Source organism: Neophocaena asiaeorientalis, unplaced genomic scaffold (assembly GCF_003031525.2).
Source record: "Neophocaena asiaeorientalis asiaeorientalis breed wild unplaced genomic scaffold, Neophocaena_asiaeorientalis_V1.1 scaffold49, whole genome shotgun sequence".
NCBI lineage: Eukaryota > Metazoa > Chordata > Mammalia > Artiodactyla > Phocoenidae > Neophocaena > Neophocaena asiaeorientalis.
In genome coordinates this window covers 1398390-1422034 of record NW_020172456.1, presented here as the reverse complement: position 1 = coordinate 1422034, position 23645 = coordinate 1398390, and the positions used below count along the sequence as shown (strand labels likewise).

The following is a 23645-nucleotide window of genomic DNA, read 5'->3' as shown; positions in this document are numbered from 1 at the left end:
TGCTTTAGGCTCACTCTTTCCCTTTCCTTCTCTGAAGCACGCCCATACTTCTGCTTCCCCTCTTTCTTGAATCCATCAGTGAGGGGCATTTCTCCAGCCTCGGGTGATGGTAGGCGAACCGGCAGCTGAGGCCCCACTTCTTCCTCCCTCCCTGCCCTCCCCTTCCCCAGTCCTCACCAGGGGCATGGCCTCCTCTGTCCGGTGATCGTACCAGTTGCTCCAGGGCTGTTTGCTCCCACTTTTCTGTTGCGGTTGACGACACATGACAAACCTAACCGCACGAAACCAAACCCAGATTTTTCTCAAGAGATGTTCTTCTGGGGAACAAATAAGCTTCCTGCCCCCTTCCTCAGAATGCTTGGGTGTTATAAATTGCTCCTATCTGGATTCACGTAGTTTCATTCTGCCCTGTCATTTGCCACTGGTTTCTTTCTCACTTGCTTAAAATGGTTTACTTCAGGAAATTCAAATCGTGGCATTATCTTCCACAAGTCCTCCAAAACTATTGGGTTAACCTTAGCTAGAAGAAAAGCACAGTTTCTAACTGTATTTTTTTCCTGTAATTTTCTCCTTTTCTTTATCATTTTACTTCTACCTTTTAATGTCTGGCTTTAAACAAATTCTTATAGGAATTCCCACAATTGAAAACCAAACTTAGGTTCAACTGGGAAGCCTGGTAACAGTTAACCTGAGACATTTCTCTGACCATTCTTCCCAACCCCTACTAACACCCATTGACTCTGCTCTATACCTTTTATGCTGTGTGTCCCTGACTCCAAACAGATATTAATAAAAGGATAGATACTCTGATCTCTGACACAAAATACCTTGTCTGGTGACCAGCACAAGAAAATTAGCCAAGCTTTACTCCCTCTCTTTCCCATTAAAAAAAAAGAATTTTCTTTCTTCAAGATGCAGGATCACAGAGGGAAATAGGTAGGATGTCAAAGGTGCCCAAGACCTCCTCCCCATGTGCCTGTCTCGCCTTCTCCTCAAATGCTGTGGGCGCTTGATTCAGTCTGAGCATTCAGGCAGGAAGACGGAGACGGGCTTCATGAGGGGGTTGGTCTGGGGGCCTTTGAAACCACAGCAGAGACCCCAATCAATTATGATAACATCATACAACTCCTTTTAGCCAGCACCCGAGCCCGCCTCTCTAAAATCTGGGATGGGTGTTTGTGCGGTTAGCTGTTTGCAAGTGGCCATTTTATGACAGAAAATGACCAGGTGGTGTTAACCCTTTCCTTACCTCTGAGGATAACGGCAAATCTGCCTGCATAAATTTCTATAGCATTTGGGGCCTGACCTGAGGAGAGAGGGTGGAGGGAGTTTGGTTTTAGAAAAAGAGAAAGGGTTAAATACTGCACTGAGAAACTTCATGGACAGATTTGTTAAAATGATACGATATGTCAGACTGGTGATATATCTTTGAAATACTAAAACAAAAATTGTCTTGATGGTACTTTTAAAGATAAATTTTAAGAAAAACCAGCTGTAGAGAGAAACAAACTAAAACCTACATTTGGTGGGGAAATTTTTGCAGTATTTTCCAAGTTTAACAAAATTAATATTTCAAAGTCCAGTTTTGAAATACTTTATATAAGTGAATAGGATTTTTGAAAGAAAAAAAAAAGAAGCCTACTCGGTGTCTATTGTGGATATATATGTATACCAGTATATATCTCTATACATACGTGTATATATATATGTGTGTGTGTGTATATATATATGTATCCAACTTTACAATATACTGTACATATACACCCACCCTTAAACTTGTGCATACTGTATATATATATATAAAATGGCCACATTTCTTGCGTGTGTCTGTCCCCGGAAGGGTGGACTGATTGTTTTTGGATGTCTGCAGCTGTTACCTTGAAGGATGCAATTTCATCTTTCATTTATTTTTCCCCATCTAGACTGTATCAGGATAAACTGTAACTCCAGTAAGTTTTCCCTCAAGTTTCATTTTGTTCTTTAAAAAAAAAAAGAAAACTGACTTTATTTTGTTTACTGTTTTATGAGCTGTTTTTTATTTGAATTATTTTATTTTTTGACAGTGGAGTTGGGGGGAACTGGGGTTGACAAGCTGAAGGGCTGGGGTGATGGTTTGGGCTGAGTGTGGCCCAGGGTGTGGTTTCGGAATTGCGGCAGGTCCTCTCTTCTTTCCTTGCATTTGTTCTATATGCGGAAAAGGAGGAAAGGGTACCTGGATAATGACATAGTTTGAAAATGAATTGAAATGGTAATTTGTTGTTTTGGGAAAATAACTCTCAGGGGTGGACAAAAAGCATTAGAGCAACCAGAATGCACTTCTCCACTACCAAAAGCTTCAGAAAATGAAAGCAAAGTTCATGACCCACAAGGTGGCTGCCAACTCTGACATTTGTTTCTTGGCATTTATCGCTGTAGGTTTTTTTTTTTTTTTTTTCCCCTAAGGAGGGTGGGCAAAGCATTGCTCTTGGTAATAATGCAACATTTTAACCAAAGACTTGAGATACATTCTAGCTCTTCTGAATAAAGAATGGCAGACTATTATTTTTACCTCATTCCATTCAAATATTCCACCTCTTGAAGAAGGGTCTTAAGGAGGAACGGGCTGAATACTACTCACGCATTTCTTCCTCTGTCTCAGAAGTGCACCTTAACTGGAGTCACGAAGTAGGGCAATAGGAGGAGAAAGAGGAAAGATGGGCATGAGGGAAAGAGTAGAACTAGGTGATAAAAGGAAGAAAGGAAGAAATATACTTTGAGCTCTATAGTGTGTCATATTAGTTAAGGCAATTAAATAACAATTAAGCAACTAGGATAATTGGTTAGGGTGATAAGCTACAACAGACAATCCCAGCATTTCAATGGCTCAACAAAAAAGCTTTCTTTCTTGTTCGGGCAAAGTCCAATGCCAGTTGAGCAGCTCTCCTGGTCAGCTGTCTTCAAAGAAGTAATTCAGGCATCTAAGATTCTTCTATGAGTTGGGTTCAACAACCTTGGAGTTTTTCACTTCCCGTTCTATCTGTAGGGAAGAGAGAGAGAGCTTGGATAGTTATGCAATATGTTTTATTGCCTTGCCTGAAAATGCCATACATCGCTTCTGCTTATATTTTGTCAGACATGGTTCCATCTTAAACTCAGAGGAAACTGGGAAATACAGTCTTCCTGTGGACCAGGAAGACAAAACTGGATTGATTGAGCATCTGACACACATGATTCTCAGTATTATCTCCTGATTTTTTGCTGCTTTCCTTGCTAGGGTCTTTCTGTAGGAACAAACTCAGAAAAGGAGATAGCCTCTTACATTTCATTTACCTGTTTGTCCCATCCTTCTAAAAATTTTAAAGATGTTAGCTGGTTTAACCTTCTTTCTTGGGAGATATATTATCAGGATGACAAACTAATGAAGCCCAAATCCACTTCTGGGTGGCAAATGTTCCATATAAATCAACAACAACAACAGCAAAAAGAAATGTAAAACATTGATATAAACAACAGCTTCCTAGAGCACAGTGCTTTCTGCTTGTCCTGGTGTCACTTTCAGTTAATTTAAGCAGTGTCCTGTATTGCTGTGTTTAAATATTTCTGATTAGCCAGAAATTTCTCATGATATTTAGATCATTACAAGTCTAATTGAAACATCCTTTTTCTCCAAAGACTGGCATTTTCTCTTTCTTTAAGCAGCTTTATTGATACATAATTTCCATACCACAGAGTTCATCCATTGTAAGCCTACAGTTCAGTGATATTTATTAAATTTCTAGGGTTGTCCAGATATCACCATATTCACATTTTAGAACATTTCCAACACTCCCCAAATTTCTCTTATGTCCTTTCGCAGTTAATCCCTTCTCCTACCCATACTCCTAGACAGCTGTTGGTCTGCTTTTGTCTCTATAAACCTGCCTTTTCTGGGCATTTTGTATAAATGGAATCATATAACATGTAGTCATCTGTGTCTGGCTTCTTAAAAAAATATAGCATATCTATAGAAAACTTTTTCTTTTCCTTTTGCATTAGTTTCCAGAAGGAAATAAGATGAAAGCTGAGCATGAAGGTGGAGAACGTCTTCCAAAGTTGAATCTGGCACCTTCTGGCTTCAGAGACTTATTTGCAGAACAGAGAACTGAGGGAGTTATTTGATCAGGGTATCAGGGCCTGCTTTTTGTGTTCTATCCATACTTTATCTTACATTTAATTCCATATATTCCATCTGATCAGCCATGGAGAGTCATCATAAGACAAGTTCCCAAATTCTTTCTCCTGGGAATACAGTGATTCTTATCCAGGACACAGATGCCAGCAGATTTTCTAAGCCTGATAAAAGATTTTCTATTCAGAGCCACCAAAAGCAGCATCGAGAGGAAATGCACACGGCAAAGATGCGTTCCCGACTTCGATCACAGAATAGAAAGAATATAACTGGCTTAAATCAATATTTAGGTAAAAAGTGAAGATTGGATTTTGAAAAATCAATTTTGAATTCTCATGATAAATCTTTAACATACTAAGGAAGTTAGTTTTGGTGAAAGCATCAGAGAAAGAATACATAGTGCCCACTAGTTGCACAGGGGTTGAATAGAAACAAAACAAAACACAAGCTCTTCAAACTAATCTAAGTCCTTTAATGCTGAGGTGTATAGATGTGTACCCAGGGTAATGTAGAGTCACAAAGTATATGTGATACATTTTCTTGAAGTGCATTGTTGATTTGGAGTAAAAACTTGAATTGAAAGCAAGGTGATATATGATGCAGAAGAATGCAAATAAACATGAATCTTATTTAATAGATAAATCTTATTCTTATGTTTTAAGAAAAAAACAGAAGAATTCAAAGTCCTATCATTTTTATTGTGTATCTTCTCTATTCCATTCCCACCATTATTGGCACTTGGGTAGAAAAGTTTGAGAAGACTATACAACTAAATTAGGAGATAAAACAGGTACAGGTGACTAGAACTTCTAAACCCCTCTTCTCACATACCTATCAGAGTTCATAGTTCAACCTGTTATAGAATCTCAAGTTGTTTCTGTAATCTCAAGTTGTGCGGATCCTGTCTCTTACACAGTTTTTCACTGGAAGAGTACAAGAAGTAAGATTGATTTGCAGCCTGAGTGTGAGAGGGAAGGACTTTCCACTTACTCCTGAGCTCCAGCTGGCATTTCAGTAGCTGTCATAGGGTGTAATTGCTCAAGTTGCAACACAAAACTTTTTTCTCTTGAAGGGACATAGTGAATTAAACTTTAAGTTTGTATATAAGTTCATGAATTTTTCCAGTTAATTCTTTTTTAGAATGCCTGTTCTGTGAAAAGTCAGTCAGGTAACATACTGAATGACATCATCTGTTTTTTTTTTTTTTCCTGTTCATCTGCCTCAAAATATTGTTCGTTCAGGGAAATGGCTATTTCCAAGGGTTTGTGTGACTGTCTTTTTAATGGCAAGAAGAACATGAAGAAGGACCATCTTCCAGTGTGAGGAGAAAACAACTGGACATGATAGAGGGCAGTGATCACAAGACAAAAGCCTTTTTCCTTTTGGCTTTCTTGGCTGGCCCTTCTGTCAGTAACTGACACAGCTCCATGACAAGGGTTTCCAAGAAGCAGAAACAATTTTCTAATCAGGTTCTCTGCCTTTCTCCCTTTCTTACTTTCTCTTTTCCAGTACTTCGTCTTTCCCCATAATATCTATGATATACTTATCATTACTCATTCCAAATATTACTACCCCTGCTCTCCAAATCCTGCAAGGATACCACACCATAAACTCTTCTCAGGCTGTTATCACCAAACATTTATTAGAGACTGTGCCAATCAAAGTCTTTGGTTGAATTGGGGATATGCTGTGTTTGATTCATCTGCCAGGGATATTTCAAAATAAGTAGTAAGGAAATTTCCAATTTAGAACTGACTTTAAAACTGCGAAAGAGCAACAGAGTTGGCAGTCATCATGGTGGATTGAACTCCAGGGTGACCTGGAGCACAGCTAAAGAAAACAGGGCTGCTTTCTGGGAATTTCTGGAGGAAATCACTCATTCCTATGGTTCCAGTTCCATGAGGCTGGCAGTACCTAAGAGGCATGCAGTTCTGAAAACAGGTATGAACTTCTTGTTGATCTCGTGGGTGTTTGCTCAAATGACAGTCTGTAAAATGGTTTGTCGTCTTGAACCTTGTCTGATTGTGACTCTGCCCTGTGATTTCCTAGCCCCTCCTTCATCCCATCCCTTTTAAGCTGTGTGCTGTATGAATGAAAACAGTGACCGCATATTGATTAAATGAGTATAGTATGAATGGATATAGTGAACACAAATTAATGAATGTCAGTTTCCCGCTTTTTTCCAATCTTTCTCTCTCAAAGGCTAATTCCTCTGTGTGTGGCCATTCTCTCAATCTTTCTGGAAAGGAGGGCATATATCACATGAAAGTTGTGAGGAAATCGTGAGTTTTGTGTATATGCCTGACTATTTAGGTATATGTAGAGCTCCCCCCAGTTACTTTGAACTTGAGACCTTACTAATTTACCTGTGATAAGATTAATTTTTTCCTTCTTTGACGTACAAAAATATATTGACCTTAAAACAATGAAGTGCCACAATGTAGTCATTTGTGTCTGAGAACAGCTTTTATAATCTTGTCCACTTCCCACAGACTCTGTTATCTTTGAATCATAGAGATGCACAGTAATATAAGAGCTGCAAGAAAATAACATCACAAGGATGTTCTATATCTCCAAACCATACCTCTGAAAGCTACTAGTATTTACTAAATATTCCTTCTCTTGCACTTGCTCTGCCTCGCACCTGTTTTTTGCTTTTTGCCTTCGCTTCTCTGCTTTGGGTTTCCAGGCAGACTCAATGCCAGTGTTTTGGCAAAGTCAAGGGGGTGTGGGTGGTTCTTGCTTAATTTAGGCATTAAAATTTATTACACTAGACTTCTGGTTTTCTTCTCTTTTTCTCTGTCTTCCCTGTCTGTGGTACCAGAATAAGTGACATCATCTTTAGGCCTCCTTCACCTAGAAATCCCAGAGCTGACTTGTTGAGCTTATCCCTTTAACTCAGAAACACTTACCTCCTCAGGTCAACCAGGAGGCTGACTTCTTCATTATTAAGTCTCTGCAAAGGAAACCGTAGAACCTCTCTGGTATCCGTTCCAAGATTTGGATCACCATTGCTGTCAGCCTGATCATACTACTTCTCTTAGTAGAGTTTTATTGAAGATGGAAAAAAATCACAAAGCAGAATCTTATATCCGATAATGTATTATTCTTTATCCAACTATCAACATCACACCTGAGACTTCATATTTCTTTATGGAATGATTGTGGTGTACTTCAACTTTTACTGAAACCTGAATTTTAAAAGATAACACATAATTTTGTTTCTCTTTGGAATGTTTTATATTTCTTGTGACATATAAAATACCTCACATGTACGTTTATTCATAGTATCAATAACAGGCAGATTTGACTGTGATAGTAGGATGCTTCCTAAATGAACATTGAATATTACAAAGGTAGGCTGGGTTCAACCCTTTCTATACCACTAATGAGTTTTGTGTCTGTGGACAATTTACTTTAATCCTCAGTTTCCTCAGTTGTAAAATGTGCATAATTATAGCATCTGCGTCTTTGAGTAAGAACAGAAGCTAGAACGTAACGTGCTAAATGTGTGGTGATGGTGATGGTTTTGGTGATGATGAGGATGACTTGTACTAGCAGAGTATTTCGCCTGAAAAGATGATCTTCTGAGAACTGTTTTTGTTCAAGAATGGATACCTATGTATTCTTAAAGCCATTCTTGGTAGCTTAATAGATGCCTGTAAAATGAGCATCCTACTTCCTTCAGTCTATTACTCAGGGCAATAATAAACTCTTTTCAAGGCCATCAAAGTTGCATTGGATTCTGCATCAATAGCATTACTAATACTGTTGATGAGAACATCACATTGGCTTTTTTTCCCCCTCAGTACATTATGATAAACAAATACTTGATGTTAACCCAGAACTAATGAAAGTATTTTGGTTTCATGAGTTCTTCTGTTTTTGTCTTGGAGACTCTGATATCCTTTTAATGAAAGCTTAATAGTGTTCTAAAATGAAAATATTATCTTTAAAGTGCACAGATATGATTCAGTGATATCATATTTGTGACTTTAATATCTTCTAATATCAATTTTGTATAATCTAAACAGGAACTAAAATAAAAGAGAGTCAGAGAAATTAGAGTTTTTGCAGCAAGGGTACAGATTTCTGGCTAAGAACATTACTGTCTGTCTGGCTTCCTTGACACATTCCTGGCATGGATTTAAAAGTCATCAAGTTTATTCAAACCATTGTGAGAAAGGAGGGCTAGATCACCAAGAGGAGAAGAGAGTCATCCCCTTCTTAGGAGATCTTGTATTTTGGCTTCAACCAGTTTGTTGAGGCATAGCATAAGTCAGTATGTTAAGAGATTCACATGTGGACCTTTGGGTAATTGAAATTACACATATTCCATACACATACACAAAGGCTGCTGGTTCAGGCCTTATCAGATTTATACATGATGCCCAGAGAAGTAGAGAATTAATGACCATTTAGCAGTTAGAACTACAGTACCATCCATCCCCAAATTCTGAGAATGTCCTTTGAGCACGGGTTAAAATAGAGAAAAAAAGAAGAAGGAACATCTCTTTCAGTGGCTTTAGCTAAGACCACTTTTTCTGTGATTTGAAACTGATCCCTGGGCTCTAACATGCAAATCTATCACTTTTTGGTCTGCTTCTCTTATGTACAGTGGGCTCCTGGTATGGAAAAGTCCACTCAGGAAGGTATTTTAACATTTGTAATCCATCTGGATTTTAGAAAGGATAAAGGGATTGGGATCAAGCACCCAATTAAAGAGTAGATAGAAGTGAGATTGAAGCATTATATTATAAATAAGTGGCTTCCCAAGGAGAGTGTTTTGTCTCATAAAAGGAAGAAGCAGAAGAAATAGCAAAGGAGATGGAAAAAACAAAGAAGTTAAAAACACACTTCACGAAGAATATAGATATAAGCAAGGTTGATAGAGTTATTGAATTCTAGAAAAGGTTGATAAAGGCGTAAAATTTCTCTATCTGAACATCCTAAAAAAGAGCAAACACCGTGCCAATTTAGGAATGATCTATGGTGAACTGAACTGTCTGGCAAGAGCGGCAATGTAGACTCCTAGAACTGTTTACAATCACAGTTCAAGCCACTGTACTTTTCCATGAAATTAGTGTACATAGTTTGGAGATATGTACATACATATAGTGATATCTTATGTCAACACAGCCTAAAATTTTTATGCTGATATCTGGCCACTGTAGGATTTTCATGACCTGAAGCTACCTTGGACATAGTGTATACTTAAAAAATAATTAAGTCACTGAGGTAATGAATTGTACCCATTTCTCTACCTTAATTTATTATTTTTACAAATACTCTTAGGGATCGATACAGAGATACAAGCCAGAAAAATATAAACTACAACTCTTTGTTTTGTTGTCATTCTAAAAGGAAGAAAAAAATAACTGGAGTGAATTTGTTCTTTTATCCCTAATAATCTGAAAGAATAAATATTATTTTCTCTGTAAAGCAGGGAATTTCAGACAAAATGAAGGTTTTCATGAAATCCAAGTTGTCCAGGCTTTGGTTGGAGTCAGAAGAATTTCATGAAGGAAGGTGAATGTGTATCAGTAAATATTACATGTTGTCACTCTTTGTTCACTTATTCGATGATCATTTACTGAGAGTTAACTGGGTTCCAGGTGTTGATGTCAGTTTTAGGGATTTATACTGTGGATTTCCAAGGAAAATGCAGAAGGAATCCTCATAGACTAGGCACACACCCATTTTCCCCATATTTTCTGTTTCTCTTAGGGAAATTGAAACTCAGATGTATGTACCTTTAAAATCCAGATGAGTTTCTCATAGATTTTATTCAGCAATTGTTCATTTCAGTATTCCATTCAACATAATGGTTTCTTTTTTTCACAATGCATGTATGTTCCTAGTGCTGAGGCCCTGAACACTGGGTCTCCTTAGTCACGTCTTTTTCCTTATTTTCCTTTTTCTGTTTTGGCTTGTCCTCCTGCATCTGACCACCTGCTTAGAGCCATACAAAACGTCAACAGCTGATGTTTCAGGCGCTGTAATTTTGACTATAAATGGTGTTTCTGTTTTTTCTTCTACAGTTTGAAAATGTCTTTTTATACTCTGGTCCATTTTATTTGTCTAATTGCTGCAGTAAGGTTGACAAGGTGACAGGTTCGCTAAGTGTTAGGCACAGTTTATATTTAGGAACAGTTTATATTTTGAAAATTAGGAAGGATCACTTTATCAATGAGGTGTAGTACGTGTAGTAACCATTTGGCAAGTTAACATTACCAACCAAACCCTTTATTCCTGTTTGATAACAAGATAAATGCATCAGTGAATATACTTCTTTTTTGTTGCTTTTCACTAGATAGTATATATAGTGCAGCAGGTTTCACTCATACATTATTTAGGAGAAGATTATAATTTGAATTATAGAATTCCTGGAACAGTTAACCACAAAGTGCAAGTCTCCCTACTGATTCAGAGCATCTCAACAGAGTTTTTCTCAGTTTTAGAATCAATTTTGGGAAGAAAACTTAGACACCAGGGGATGTTGCTTCTGAAAGAAACAGAGTAATTTTCTGGCTGTTCTATTGATTAAGTGACTAAAATCACAAGGCTTTCTAACTGGATGTTTATTAGAAGTTGGAGAAATAAATCTTAAAGGGGATGTTTACATTTTCCTTCTGAAAATGAAGTTGTTTCAGAGTAAATCTGATTATATGATATTTGTATACAAAACAATTTTGCTGTCATCCCAAAAGCCTTGTGAAAGCAAGAGGTATATGGTGCTTAGTTATAGTAATCTAAGTCTTCCTGAATGGCTGACATTATATTGCAATAGGAAAACGTTAAAAGGCCTGTGTTCTAAAAGAGAGACAAAATGTAATAGAGATCATATCCCCTGAAGCAAAGTCTTTGAACGGTTATGAGCTCAGGATCCTCCCAGTAGGCCTGTCGGGGGCATATATTTAAATATTAACATATTACAAACGGGGAAGCCAAGGCTTGTGGAAGGTGTGTGCATTGCATAAGGTCTCAGGGTGATTAGTGGCAGGCATGAGTCTTCAAAATTTTCATTTTCTGATTCTTAATCAAATGAACACCATTTGTCACCTAAGTTGTAGTCTTTTAGTGATGCTACGAGACATGGTTTTCTTCAGAATTAGTTTTAAAAAATGCAGGGTGGGGGGGGGTAAACCACTGCAAAGATACCAAATTAGGAAGGATATGGTGACCTAAACTCTTGGTTGTTGGGTGAACAGCATTATGAATGGAGTGAAGTTTAGTTCTGAAGTCTAAGAGATGACAGAGAAATGAAATTCATGTTACCCACAAGTGTGGGCAGGATAAAATCTAAAACAATAAACAGGGGGCTATTCCTCTGTTCTTAAGAAAATAAAAAGTAAGAAAATTAGAAATGTTTCAAGGTGGAGAGAAGAAGGGCTGTCTATTTCCTCTGAGTGGTTTTCCTGTGACAGTCTGTCAGGAAGCCCTTTTCCTTCCAAGGAGAAGGAACTACCCCACTGACCGAAAGGAGGATGCTCCCAGGAGTGGGGTGGTGAGAGAAGCAGAGACAGAAAACAGGAAAGGAGCCGAAGCAGCAGATGGCAACAACGTAATGTGTGCAAAGTAGGCAAAGACCAAGAGAAAGGACACACATGAGTATTTGTAATGGAGTAGCATAAGAGGAATGTGTTCTATCGCTGTAGAAAAATTCTGTATCTTTCTGATCTCACAAAGAAAAAAAAAACACAGTAGAAGGTGAATAAAGACAATATGGTGAAGCCATTGGCCTAGGGGATGGCTAGAGAAGGCTTGCCATCTCCTTATAAGAAGAAATTCACAGTTGAAATTAAAGTCATATTGTATACCTGTCAATAGTTGGAATGTTTAACTTAACTGTTTGATTCGCTGATTGTTATTTATAAGCAAACTCCCTATTTGATAAAGGAACCAATTAAAAAAAAAACTTGCTGATTATCAGAAATAGAAAAGCTAGGTGTTCTATTACCCTAATAACTAGGTAAAGTGCCCAGGTACTTATCCATGACTGAGTTTATCCATACCCCTACATACCTGGTAGAGTGAGAATCTCATGATTGACATCTCAAAGGCAAGAAAATTGAACACTAAGTGAAGACACAACCCCATTCTTTCCCCTCGACAAATTTTCCCTGAATGCTTTTCTTCCTTTTTTACAGCAAAAATGGATGCTGCTAAGTCCATATACAAGGACATTTGCAATAACAAATTTTAAACCTTTGCTATTGTTATATAAAGTGATCGACTTTACAAATGGCTACTAGTTACAGTAAAAATTATAGCCAAGATTGTTTTCTGCCTGCCAGGCTCTGAGATGAGCAGTTTGCTTGCATGATCTTGTTTAATCTTCACCATGGTCTTATAAGGTGTTATTATCCTCATTTTAGACATGAGACTTAATCATGTGAAACGCTTTGCCTGGCCTCACCTTCAGTATATCTGACCCCAATGCTGTGCTCCTCATGACCGCACATGTTGCCTCTCCAGCTCAGATGCTGACATGTTGATGCTCAAATGAATGCAATCAGCACTCCAGGACAAGGGCTAATGGTCCCACGAAAGACGCTGCATCTAGTCACTAATAAATCCTATTTCTTTAGCTTTTAGGTTAGTCTTTCTGTAACCTTGACCTTTCCGGAGTCAGGCTTCCTCACCTCAGCTTTATAGACATATTAGTGTCCCGTTCTTATTCATAACTAGTCTCTAAGGCACTGCTTAATTCTGTGACAGGAAGGTACTTGGCATTTAGGGATGCATAGAGGATGAATTAGGAATTATCACAGACATAGGGATGACTAAGAAGAGGGTGGTGTTGGAATGCCATAACAGCTAATTGCTGAGTCATCCTCCATGTGCCAGATGCCTAGTTGGTATTCCTTGTCTTTTATCTCTTTCCATTAGACCCTAGTGCTCTAGTCTCAGCAAACAGATTGTGCTTACCCGACTTCCCCAAACTCTCTTATACCTCCGTTTCTGCATCCATGCTTCACCTTATGCACTTTACCTTATGTGTACCATTTCTGTCTGTATCTCCATAGCCAACTGCTTCTCATCCTTCATGACAGCTCAGGGGTCACCACTCATGCGAAGCCTTCCCTTCCTCAGGCATGTCTAGGTTTGTTCATCTCTAAAGTTCCAGAGTACCCTGAATGCACAACTTTCAGAAGTCTCATCACATTTGTTTTGCTTTATTTGCTTACATGTATACCTCCTGAACCAATCTTTGGATCCCTCACAGTTTGGGAAAATGTCCTATTCGTCATTGTATCTTCACTGTCTGGCCAGTGCCAGACATATAGTTGGCATTAATGCACATTTATTGAATTAATAATTATAAGCCTAATGACTTGAAACTTTGGATGACAAGAGAAATCTCCATGTATGAATACAGATTACTTAGTAAGAGGAAAATTGTTCCATATTTACAAAGAAGGAAATCTCAGCAGATCCAATTAGAATACCATAGATTAACATGTTAAGGATATTTGTCCAGGTCCTAAAGAGAAATATGTTTTCAGAAATCCTTACTAAATACTACTATGTTAGAAGGCTGACATTTAAAATGAGGAAATGTGATTTCAAATTGATCTGATTCTTCTTTTGATTGTTCAAAGAAACATCGGAAGCACAAATTGCTTTTGGGCAGTATTGTTCTGTACATGTCAAATTGTGTAGGTTTTATGTCTCACCCACCCTGGATAGAAATCTATACTCTTTCCTGTATTATTTTTATAGGCCTCTTTAAGCTTCAAACTGATCCTAAAGAGAATGAGGAACATTACTCAGAGCAGAAAAACAAAACAAAAACAAACAACAACAGCATGGGTGGCAGCGTTACCTGGTGGGAAGAAAAGAACTTGTGGGTTCAGTTACACCTGCTCTGCTACTCATTAGCCCTTGTCCCTAAGGCAATTTCTCTGAGCCATCATTATTAGTAGTAATAGCTATAACATCATTTGATGAAGAAGAAAAATAATTGAACGGAAGCCTTGCTCCCAACCATGTGATTTTCATCCCAGCATTTAAACGGGCACCAAAACTGGCTGTCACTCCTGTGGCCCTCATGTCTCACAGCTTGGATTACTCGTTGATCATTTGAACTTGTAACAATAGAAACATCAGTTACCCGGGCCTCCTGGGTACTTGCCTAACCTTTCTGATTTTTCAAAGGAAATTGCTTCTTTTGTAAAATGTTTCACGGGAGATAGGACAGGAATCAGTGTTTGAAGAAGCTGAGTGTGCCCGAGATAACTTCCAGGGTTTTAATGTAGCAGCTGGTATAGAATCTTGTGTGAAATGAATTCAGGGCTTTTTCTCTCACTCCAAGTAAGGTCATATTATTAAGAGTGAGGATCCTCATCTAGCAAAGTCACAGGGATCAAGGGTTCAGTTTAATGCCAGAGAGGTTAAGCTGTCCCTGGTAAAGCTGAGTGGTACAAGTGCCATGCCTTTATGGTTGCCTATGAAGAGATATATACAGAAGAAACAAAAACATCAAAAATGGGCCAGTGTTTAATGAGCATTTATTTTGGGCCATGTAATATTTTCAGTTGTTACATATATTCTGTAATCCCACAATAATTAAATGCAGTAGGCAGAACCATCTATATAATTTGTGGAGCCTAGTGCAAAATGAAAATGTGAACCCCTTGTTAAAAAAGGAGGAAAGAAGCTTACCCTTTTCTTTAACACTCTGTCTCTCTCTAACTATGGTGGTGTTTTTCTTTTCTTTTTCTTAAATTTGCCATCTGATGTGCTCCCTCAAGCATGAGGATACTCATGGGGTGAGTGCAGACCCTCACAGTCACACAAGACTCCACCCAACGGCTCAGCACAAAGGACAGAAAGTAGCAGCAGTTGTTTTCTGGGTGAAGGTAGAAAAGAGGGTGGCCAAGCACTCATCCTGAGGGCCAGGACCATGCATGAATGAAGGCTCCCTTTCAACATCACTTAAAAAAAAAAATTCAAAGATAAAATTCTTCTTTATTTTTTTAAAAATTTTATTTATTTTTTTATATAGCAGATTCTTATTAGTCATCAATTTTATAGACATCTGTTCTAATTTCATTCTTTTACATGTAGCTGTCCAGTTTTCCCAGCACCACTTATTGAAGAGACTGTTTTTTCTCCATCGTATATCCTTGCCTCCTTTGTCATAGATTAGTTGACCATAGGTGCGTGGGTTTATCTCTGGGCTTTTTATCTTGTTCCATTGATCTATGTTTATGTTTTTGGGCCAGTACCATATTATCTTGATTACTGTAGCTTTGTAGTATAGTCTGAAGTCAGGGAGTCTGATTCCTCCAGCTCCATTTTTTTCCCTCAAGACTGCTTTGGCTATTCAGAGTCTTTTGTGTCTCCATACAAATTTTAAGATTTTTTGTTCTAGTTCTGTAAAAAATGCCATTGGGAATTTGATAGTGATTGCATAGAATCTGTAGATTGCTTTGGGTAGAATAGTCATTTTCACAATATTGATTCTTCCAATCCAAGAACATAGTATATCTCTCCATCTGTTGGTATCATCTTTAATTTCTTTCAGTGTCTTATAGTTTTCTGCATACAGGTCTCTTGTCCCCCTAGGTAGGTTGATTCCTAGGTACTTTATTCTTTTTGCTGCAGTGGCAAATGGAAGTGTTTCCTTAGTTTCTCGTTCAGATTTTTCATCATTAATGTATAAGAATGCAAGAGAAGTCTCTGCATTGATTTTGTATCCTGCAACTTTACCAAATTCATTGATTAGCTCTAGTAGTTTTCTGGTGGCATCTTTAGGATTCTCTATGTATAGTATCATGTCATCTGCAAACAGTGACAGTTTTATTTCTTTTTTTCCAATTTGTATTCCTTTTATTTCTTTTTCTTCTCTGATTGCCATGGCTAGCACTTCCAAAACTATGTTGAATAATAGTGGCGAGAGTAGACATCATTTTCTTGTTCCTGATCTTAGAGGAAATGCTTTTAGTTTTATACCACCGAGAATGATGTTTGCTGTGGGTTTGTCCTATGTGGTCTTTATTATGTTGAGGTAGAGTCCCTCTATGCCCACTTTCTGGAGAGTTTTTTTCATAAATGGGTGTTGAATTTTGTCAGAAGCTTTTTCTGCATCTATTGAGATGATCATATGGTTTTTCTTCTTCAATTTGTTAGTGTTGTGTATCACATTGATTGATTTGCATATATTACAGAATCCTTGCATCCCTGGGATAAATCCCACCTGATCATGGTGTATGATCCTTTTAATGTGTTGCTGGATGCTGTTTGCTAGTATTTTGTTGAGGATTTTTGCATCTATATTCATCAGTGCTATTGGTCTGTAATTTTTTTTTTTTTTGTACTATCTTCCCCTGGTTTTGGTACAGGGTGATGGTGGCCTCTTAGAATGAGTTTGGAAGTGTTCCTTCTTCTGCAAGTTTTTGGAAGAGTTTGAGAAGGATGGGTGTTAGCTCTTCTCTAAATGTTTGATAGAATTCACCTGTGAAGCCATCTGGTCCTGGACTTTTGTTTGTTGGAAGATTTTTAATCACAATTTCAATTTCATTACTTGTGATTGGTCTGTTCATATTTTCTAGTTCTTCCTGGTTCAGTCTTGGAAGGTTATACCTTTCTAAGAATTTATCCATTTCTTCCAGGTTGTCCATTTTATTGGCATAGAGTTGCTTGTAGTAGTCCCTTAGGATGCTTTCTATTTCTGCGGTGTCTGTTGTAACTTCTCCGTTTTCATTTCTAATTTTATTGATTTGAGTCCTCTTCCTCTTTTTGTTGGTGAGTCTGGCTAATGGTTTATCAGTTTTGTTTACCTTCTCAAAGAAGCAACTTTTAGTTTTATTGATCTTAGCTATTGTTTTCTTTGTTTCTATTTCATTTATTTCTGCTCTGATCTTTTCTTTAATTTTTGCCAATTTGATTACTCTGTGTCTCGGAGTGTTTCTCCTTGGGTTTATCCTGTATGGGACTCTGCGCTTCCTGGACTTGGGTGGCTCTTTCCTTTCCCATGTTAGGGAAGATTTAGACTATAATCTCTTCAAAGATTTTCTTGGGTCCTTTCTCTCTCTCTTCTCCTTCTGGGACCCCTATAATGTGAATGTTGTTGCATTTAATATTGTCCCAGACGTTTCTTAGAGTGTCTTCATTTGTTTTCATTCTTTTTTCTTTATTCTGTTCTGCAGCAGTGAATTCCACCATTCTGTCTTCCAGGTCACTTATCCATTCTTCTGCTTCAGTTATTCTGCTGTTGATTCCTTCTAGTGTATTTTTCATTTCAGTTATTGTACTGTTCATCTCTGTTTGTTTGTTCTTTAATTCTTCTAGGTTTTTGTTCCTTAATTCCTCTAGGTCTTTGTTAAACGTTTCTTGCATCTTCTCGATCTTTGCCTCCATTCTTTTTCTGAGGTCCTGGATCATCTTCACTATCATTATTCTGAATTGTTTTTCTGGAAGGTTGCCTGTCTCCACTTTATTTAGTTGTTTTTCTGGGGTTTTATCTTGTTCCTTCATCTGGTACATAGCCCTCTGCCTTTTCATCTTGTCTATCTTTCTATGAATGTGGTTTTTGTTCCACAGCCTGCAGGATTGTAGTTCTTCTTGCTTCTGCTGTCTGCCCTCCCCCACCTTATTTTTGAGCCTCTGATATTTCTTCACTCATATCTTTATTTCAGCTGGAAAATCTCCCTTCTCAGATTCTCACACTGAAGCTGCTTTTGATGTTCAAAGATAAAATTCTTATGAATTTTAAGACAGCGATTGCCAAGCTTTGTACCCCAAACCAACAGGGCTCTCTGTGACTCTACTGGTTGCATGCCTGTTAAGTTGGCCCTAGGAATAGATAAAATTATTATTTGAGTTTCATAGATGAGGAAACTTCAGTTATCAGAAAGAAGGTTTGTTTTTTTGGTGGCATAATTGTCCACCATTTAATTACTAAAACATATTATAGACAACTTGACTTGTTCTAAATTTTGGTAGACTTTTAACAATGCATTTTGTAAGTCCTAATTTTTCCTGGATGTCTTCCCTCATGGTCAAGGACACATTATGAATCATATTAACTATCCTTTCCGGAGAGGTTTGCACAGTGGCATACAACAATGCATCACATTTTCCTGGCCAACACAAACATGCTTTATTTTGCAGTGTCAGTGTTGAAGGGACTGAAGTTTTTGGCATAATTTTGTTAGTAAAAATCAGTTCTCCCTGAATGGGTGTGATCAGTAATCACACATGCCCTGTTATGATGTCTTCACTTCCCTTTCCTAAGGATTATCTTCCTCTGGTGCCCAGTTGTGAATGGAAGTTCAAACTACGAGTCCAGTTTTACTGAACTTCAGCCTTTAAAAGCCTAAATTACCATTTCATTGCTCTGGTGGAGCATTAGTAACTAGGAAACAGAATTTGGAATTTGTCACACTAATGTACCATTGCTACAAAAATCCCTTGGACTGAAGAAGAAGGAAAAAAGAAACATTTTAGAAATAATTGACTGTTCACCATCTTTAGAATGATGCTACCAGTGCCTTTGTTTCTAATTTGTTATTCTCTGTTCACCTTTACCTAATCTAAGATGAATCAAGTAAATCCCCTTCGAGGGGAATGGATGATGAAAAAACTATTGGGTCCCATCAGAATGTTTTAAACGGAAAGCTTTGTCTTTTCCAACAAGTACCACAGAATCTTTGGAACAGAACAAGAGCAAATTGGTTTTGAGTTAATGAAGGTAAAACACTTGCTGTGGCTATTATGACTGCCATTCCTAAGGGCCACCAGGCCATGCCATTTTTCACTGTCTTTCTGGAAAGAATGATTTATGTAGGCTTCCACTGAGCAGCTGGCTTGCCTTGCGCCTGTCTTCCCTGTGTTCTGGGGCACTGCAGTGGGAGCTGACATGCTGAGCTATCTGGCTATCTCAGCCTCAGGCTAGCTCTTACCCAAAACAGTGTCGGGGAAAAGACAACATCCCTTCAGGGAGGTAAGCTAGATTTCTTCTAGCATTTGTACTCAAGGAAGAGCATTTCCTCATACCTGCAGTATCCTTTGTTCTATGTAACAGTATACTTAGTTGTGTCTGATATTATTGTCACCACCTTTGAAAACACATATTCACTCTCCTGGGAGTCGTAATATCCTTCCACTCAAATTGTTTTGTACCAGGGAACTGGTTTGCTTAGACCCTCGGTATCCAAGACTGATGGTTTACTGCACAGTCACCTGCAGACAGCAAGTGTCTATTGATGAGGATTTCATCAGTTTTCAATGTGATTATATGTTGGTTTCGCTTTCCCTTCTAAATTACCGCTTAATTTATTGTTCAGTTATTACTGATACAAGTGGTATCAGTGAGTAATTCTGTTGATGGCAAGTTCCATGTTTGGGAGGCAGGTTAACTTTCAAATTCACTCTCTTTTGGAGAGAATCTTGCTTCAACTAAAAGTAATGAAGCTCTTCCTTAAATATTTGTCTCACAAATGAGAGTCTCTGGCATTGAATAAACTTTACCTCTGAATATTTCCATCAAGACTTAGAAACTGGTGGTCTACTCTAAAAGGTCTAGACAGAGGTTGGCTAACTTTTTCTATAAATGGCCAGATAGTGAATATTTTAAGCTCGTGAGCCATATAGTCTCTGTCACAACAACTCAATTCTCTGTCACAACTCCGTTTTGCCCGTGAAGTACAAAAGCTGCCATAGATGATACGTAAGCTAATGGGCAAGGCTGAGTACCAGTAAAACTTAATTTACTAAAAGAAGCAGCAGGCCAGATTTGGCCTGAGGGCCATAATTTGCCAATCCCTGGACTAGAACCAAAAGAGAGGTGCATTTTTAGAAATTATGTTTGGGAAGTAGACTAAACTATCTGGGATTCCAAACGATAGGGCAAATGGAAGTTTGAAAAACTATTCATTTAAAGCAGTTTTTATTGTAGATGCTGGTAATGCAGTGCTAAAGAAGACCAATGCTGCCCAGTCTCACGAGGTTTGCATGCTGTTTGAGTTGTTTGTGAACATATAAATACCTAAGTGAGTTCAGATAGTGCCAAATGCAATGAATAGAATGATATAGACTAAAGTACATGCCTAGAAGTGGGAGAAAGTACACCTTTAGGTAGGACCATCCTGGAAGCCTTTATGAGAAAATGATATTTGAGCTTTGGACATTTGAAACTTGAATGATGAGAAGGATTCAGTCTTGGGAAGGTTTAGGGAAAGAGCATTCTGTGCAGAGGCATTCACAGAAGTCAAGGGCTTATGAAAGGAATATATTTGGCTTGAGGAACAGGAAGACATCATTGTGATTAAACTGTAGCAGGTGGGGCAGAGGGAAAAGGACTGTATGTCTCTATCTTAAACTGTCCGCATTAGACTGATCTATAATCACAATTTTGTGAGTTAAGGAACTCACCTTGTGATTCACAGTCATCCTTTGTTTGATTCTTGTTTATTCCTTTGGGGAGACGGATTCACAGGTATATAGAGTAGGTGTTCGTTGTCAGAGTATACTTTTTAAAAATTCAAATATACAATTATTAAATTAGAAGCAAGCCAGTGCTTCAGTTGAGAAATAGTTAAATCAACATTTGAACCATGTTTAAAGAAATGACGAAACCAGGACATTAGAGGTAAGACTTGTGGGGTTAAGAAACTGTGCATCAGACTCGTAGGTCTAATTATTTGGGCAATATAGAGGATTTCACAATAGTCAATGATCTTGGCGTAATTGGGTAAAACAGCTCAACCATTGGTAGTTTCAGTACGCATGCCTAGATGCTCCAAAGTCACCAGCTGATTGGATACTGTAGACTGGAAAAAACCTTATCCTACCCTAAAATAATCAAATCAATTTGTTTCACAGAAAATAATGCATCTGCTCTTGTCCTATGTAGTAATTTTGTGAAACTTTGGAGAAAATTATTTTTAATCCATTATTGTTTGGGGCTGTGAAAACACTTATCTAAGGAGAATTACTTGTATCTAAATAAAATGCCTTGAGTTAATTTGACTCAAAATCAAGTCCTTCCCCTCAGTTAAATAGAATTTGAGGAAATGGTTCTAAAAGAATTAAGGCCAGCTCAGGGAAGTTAATTAGAGTGTCTTGCCTTGAAAAACAAGTTAGTTTTCTAGGTAACGGTGTTCGACAACAGTGCTTCAGATGAATGCTAAAGAATTCTACATTCTGGTAAGAATTACTAGAAGAGACTAACACAGTGAGCAGTAACCTATTATAATTTCAGACAGCCAGAGGGAGAAGTCATTCTGAATTAATGAAAGAGTATATCATGGATTTTTCAAGAAATAAAATTGCTTTAAAAAGCATGCAATAACTAGACCAAGATATGTGTGTGTATGTGTGTGTGTTGTATACCTTCATCCCAATAAATGATCTTAAAGAATATATAAACCTGACTTACTACTGCCATTTCAGTTAATTGAAATATTTCTTCCAAGTTACTTGTAGCATGCTTAAAACTATTTTATTTTTGTAAGAAGGCAAATAGGCTCAGCAAAATTGGTTTGATAGCTTAATTTGCTTCACATACCTATTTTTATGGATACTGTAAAGGTACATGTTAACCTAGATTCTGCTGCAAATTTTAAATTTTTGTGTGATTCTGAATAAGTTTTATTGAAGGTAGAAGTGTAAATGCTGCATCTCTGCTAACATAATATAGGATTTCCCAAAGTTAATTGGTCAGGAGAATGAAGGTAAGAGATTATATTTTGTAACATGGGATTTTTTTTCTACCTTGTCTTAACACAAAATATTAAAGGAATTAAAAAAATTTTTTTTTAATTTAAATCAAGATTAATATACTCACTTTTTCCTGGTGTTTCATATGTGTAACTAGAATAATACACATGCCAGGAAGCAATAAAGAAAATTATTTAACAATAAAATATATTTGGAATTTCAGGTTAATTTTTTCCTTTTTCTACAAAGATATAATGTATTCATTTAAGCGTACTGAGTCTCTTCCCTGGGAGTTGTCAGCAGCAACTGTTATAAAGGGAACATTTTTGAAATATGGATCTTAATCACATCTAGTGCCATATCCATCAGAGTTTCCAGTTTATATGGCACATTCAACTTCTTTTATCCCGACAAACATGAAATAATGCTACTTTAGCCATCTATGGGAGTTTTATTGAGTATCATCAAATGCTTAGCAAATATTTAAAATGTTTCACATGTTCTTACAACCAGGAATCACATATTGAAGAGTGGTTCCTGGTTTGGGAACTTTAATGTAATGAAAAAGTGAGAAATATACATGACATGGAAGTAGAATAAGCTGATAACTTTACCAAGTTGCTTGATACTTTTTATAGAAAAGATAGTAGAAATATTATTACTTTTTATAGAAAAGATAGTAGAAATATTATTTTTACTCTAAACCATTTGTCATGGCAAGGGCATGTGACTTACTCTTGTGGCTAAAGCTGGTGATTAGGCTTAGCCTTTTGGTTTCCAAACTATAGCATGCAGATATCAGAAAATGGCTAAAGCAAGCCACAATTCTCACTGCAAATGGATAGGACAATAACATGTTCAGGTATTTGCAATTTTAGCAGCGTTTTCATGGGTGAATATCAACATCTCTTCCTGCATTTCCTGAAAAGTCCTGTGGTTTGGAATGCTAACATCTTCACAATTCACTTTCTCTTATGCTTTAGTAATAGTGAGCAAAAAATAATGTAATTATCATTCACATTTTACATTTGATTGTTTCATAAATAGTGGAACCATCACTTAAGTGGGTAAAATTGTTCTGTTTCATTCTTTGCTTTTGTTCAGAATTACATATGAAATTGTTTTTCTGCAAGGTAGCTTTCCACTTACCTTGGCCTTGGAATGAGAAATTCTTTAAAAAATGTGTGTGTGTGTGTGTGTGTGTGTGTGTGTGTGTATTTTAGAAAATTGTTTTTAACCCAAGGATACTTAACTTTGGGTCCTGGATCAAAAACCGTTATCAGGTTTTCCAGTTGCATATAATTATAGCTGTCAAACAGCTAGTGAAGGCTGCTTCAGGAAGTCCACACAAGACCTTGGCACCATCAGCTGCCCTGCTGAGTTCTTGCTGTGAATCCTTCCAGATTCCAGGTGTTACTACTTAGCTGGATGTTTCACTTTATAAGGAGGCAGTCATTTGTGAAAAACAGCTGTAATTACACAGCATTCAGGTATTTCATAATTAAACTAACAGCTGATTATAACATGGTACGTGGCATTTGAATTTGCCGCTAGGCTAAGTAGGAAGGAGGCTATACCTTAGTCTTTGTTCCCCTTTTGCCATTGCTTTGGACGAGTCCTCCCCGTGCCTTGATGCCCATCAGTGGTCAATACCAGCCTACTTCCCCGAGGGAAGGGAGAGGAGGAGGAGGGCATTAATGGATAAATGAAAGCACCTAGACCAAAGGCAGGCACTACTGTAAGCAAAAGGCATCTCCTTGGACATTTTCCCCAAACTTTTGAAAACTAGTGGATCTCAGATGTGGTTTAAATAACGTGATGTTAAATG

General features: G+C 37.6%; 1 protein-coding gene across 2 annotated transcripts in view; it reads left to right on the top strand.

Annotated features, from left to right (window-relative positions):
• Nucleotides 1-23645, top strand: part of NRXN3 (neurexin 3) — a 1577176-nt gene that overhangs the window by 565703 nt on the left and 987828 nt on the right. For both annotated transcript variants that reach the window (XM_024737819.1, XM_024737820.1), the window contains one exon: nucleotides 1923-1949. In XM_024737819.1, the coding sequence (XP_024593587.1) occupies nucleotides 1923-1949 (27 nt within the window). The remainder of the gene's footprint in view (nucleotides 1-1922; nucleotides 1950-23645) is intronic.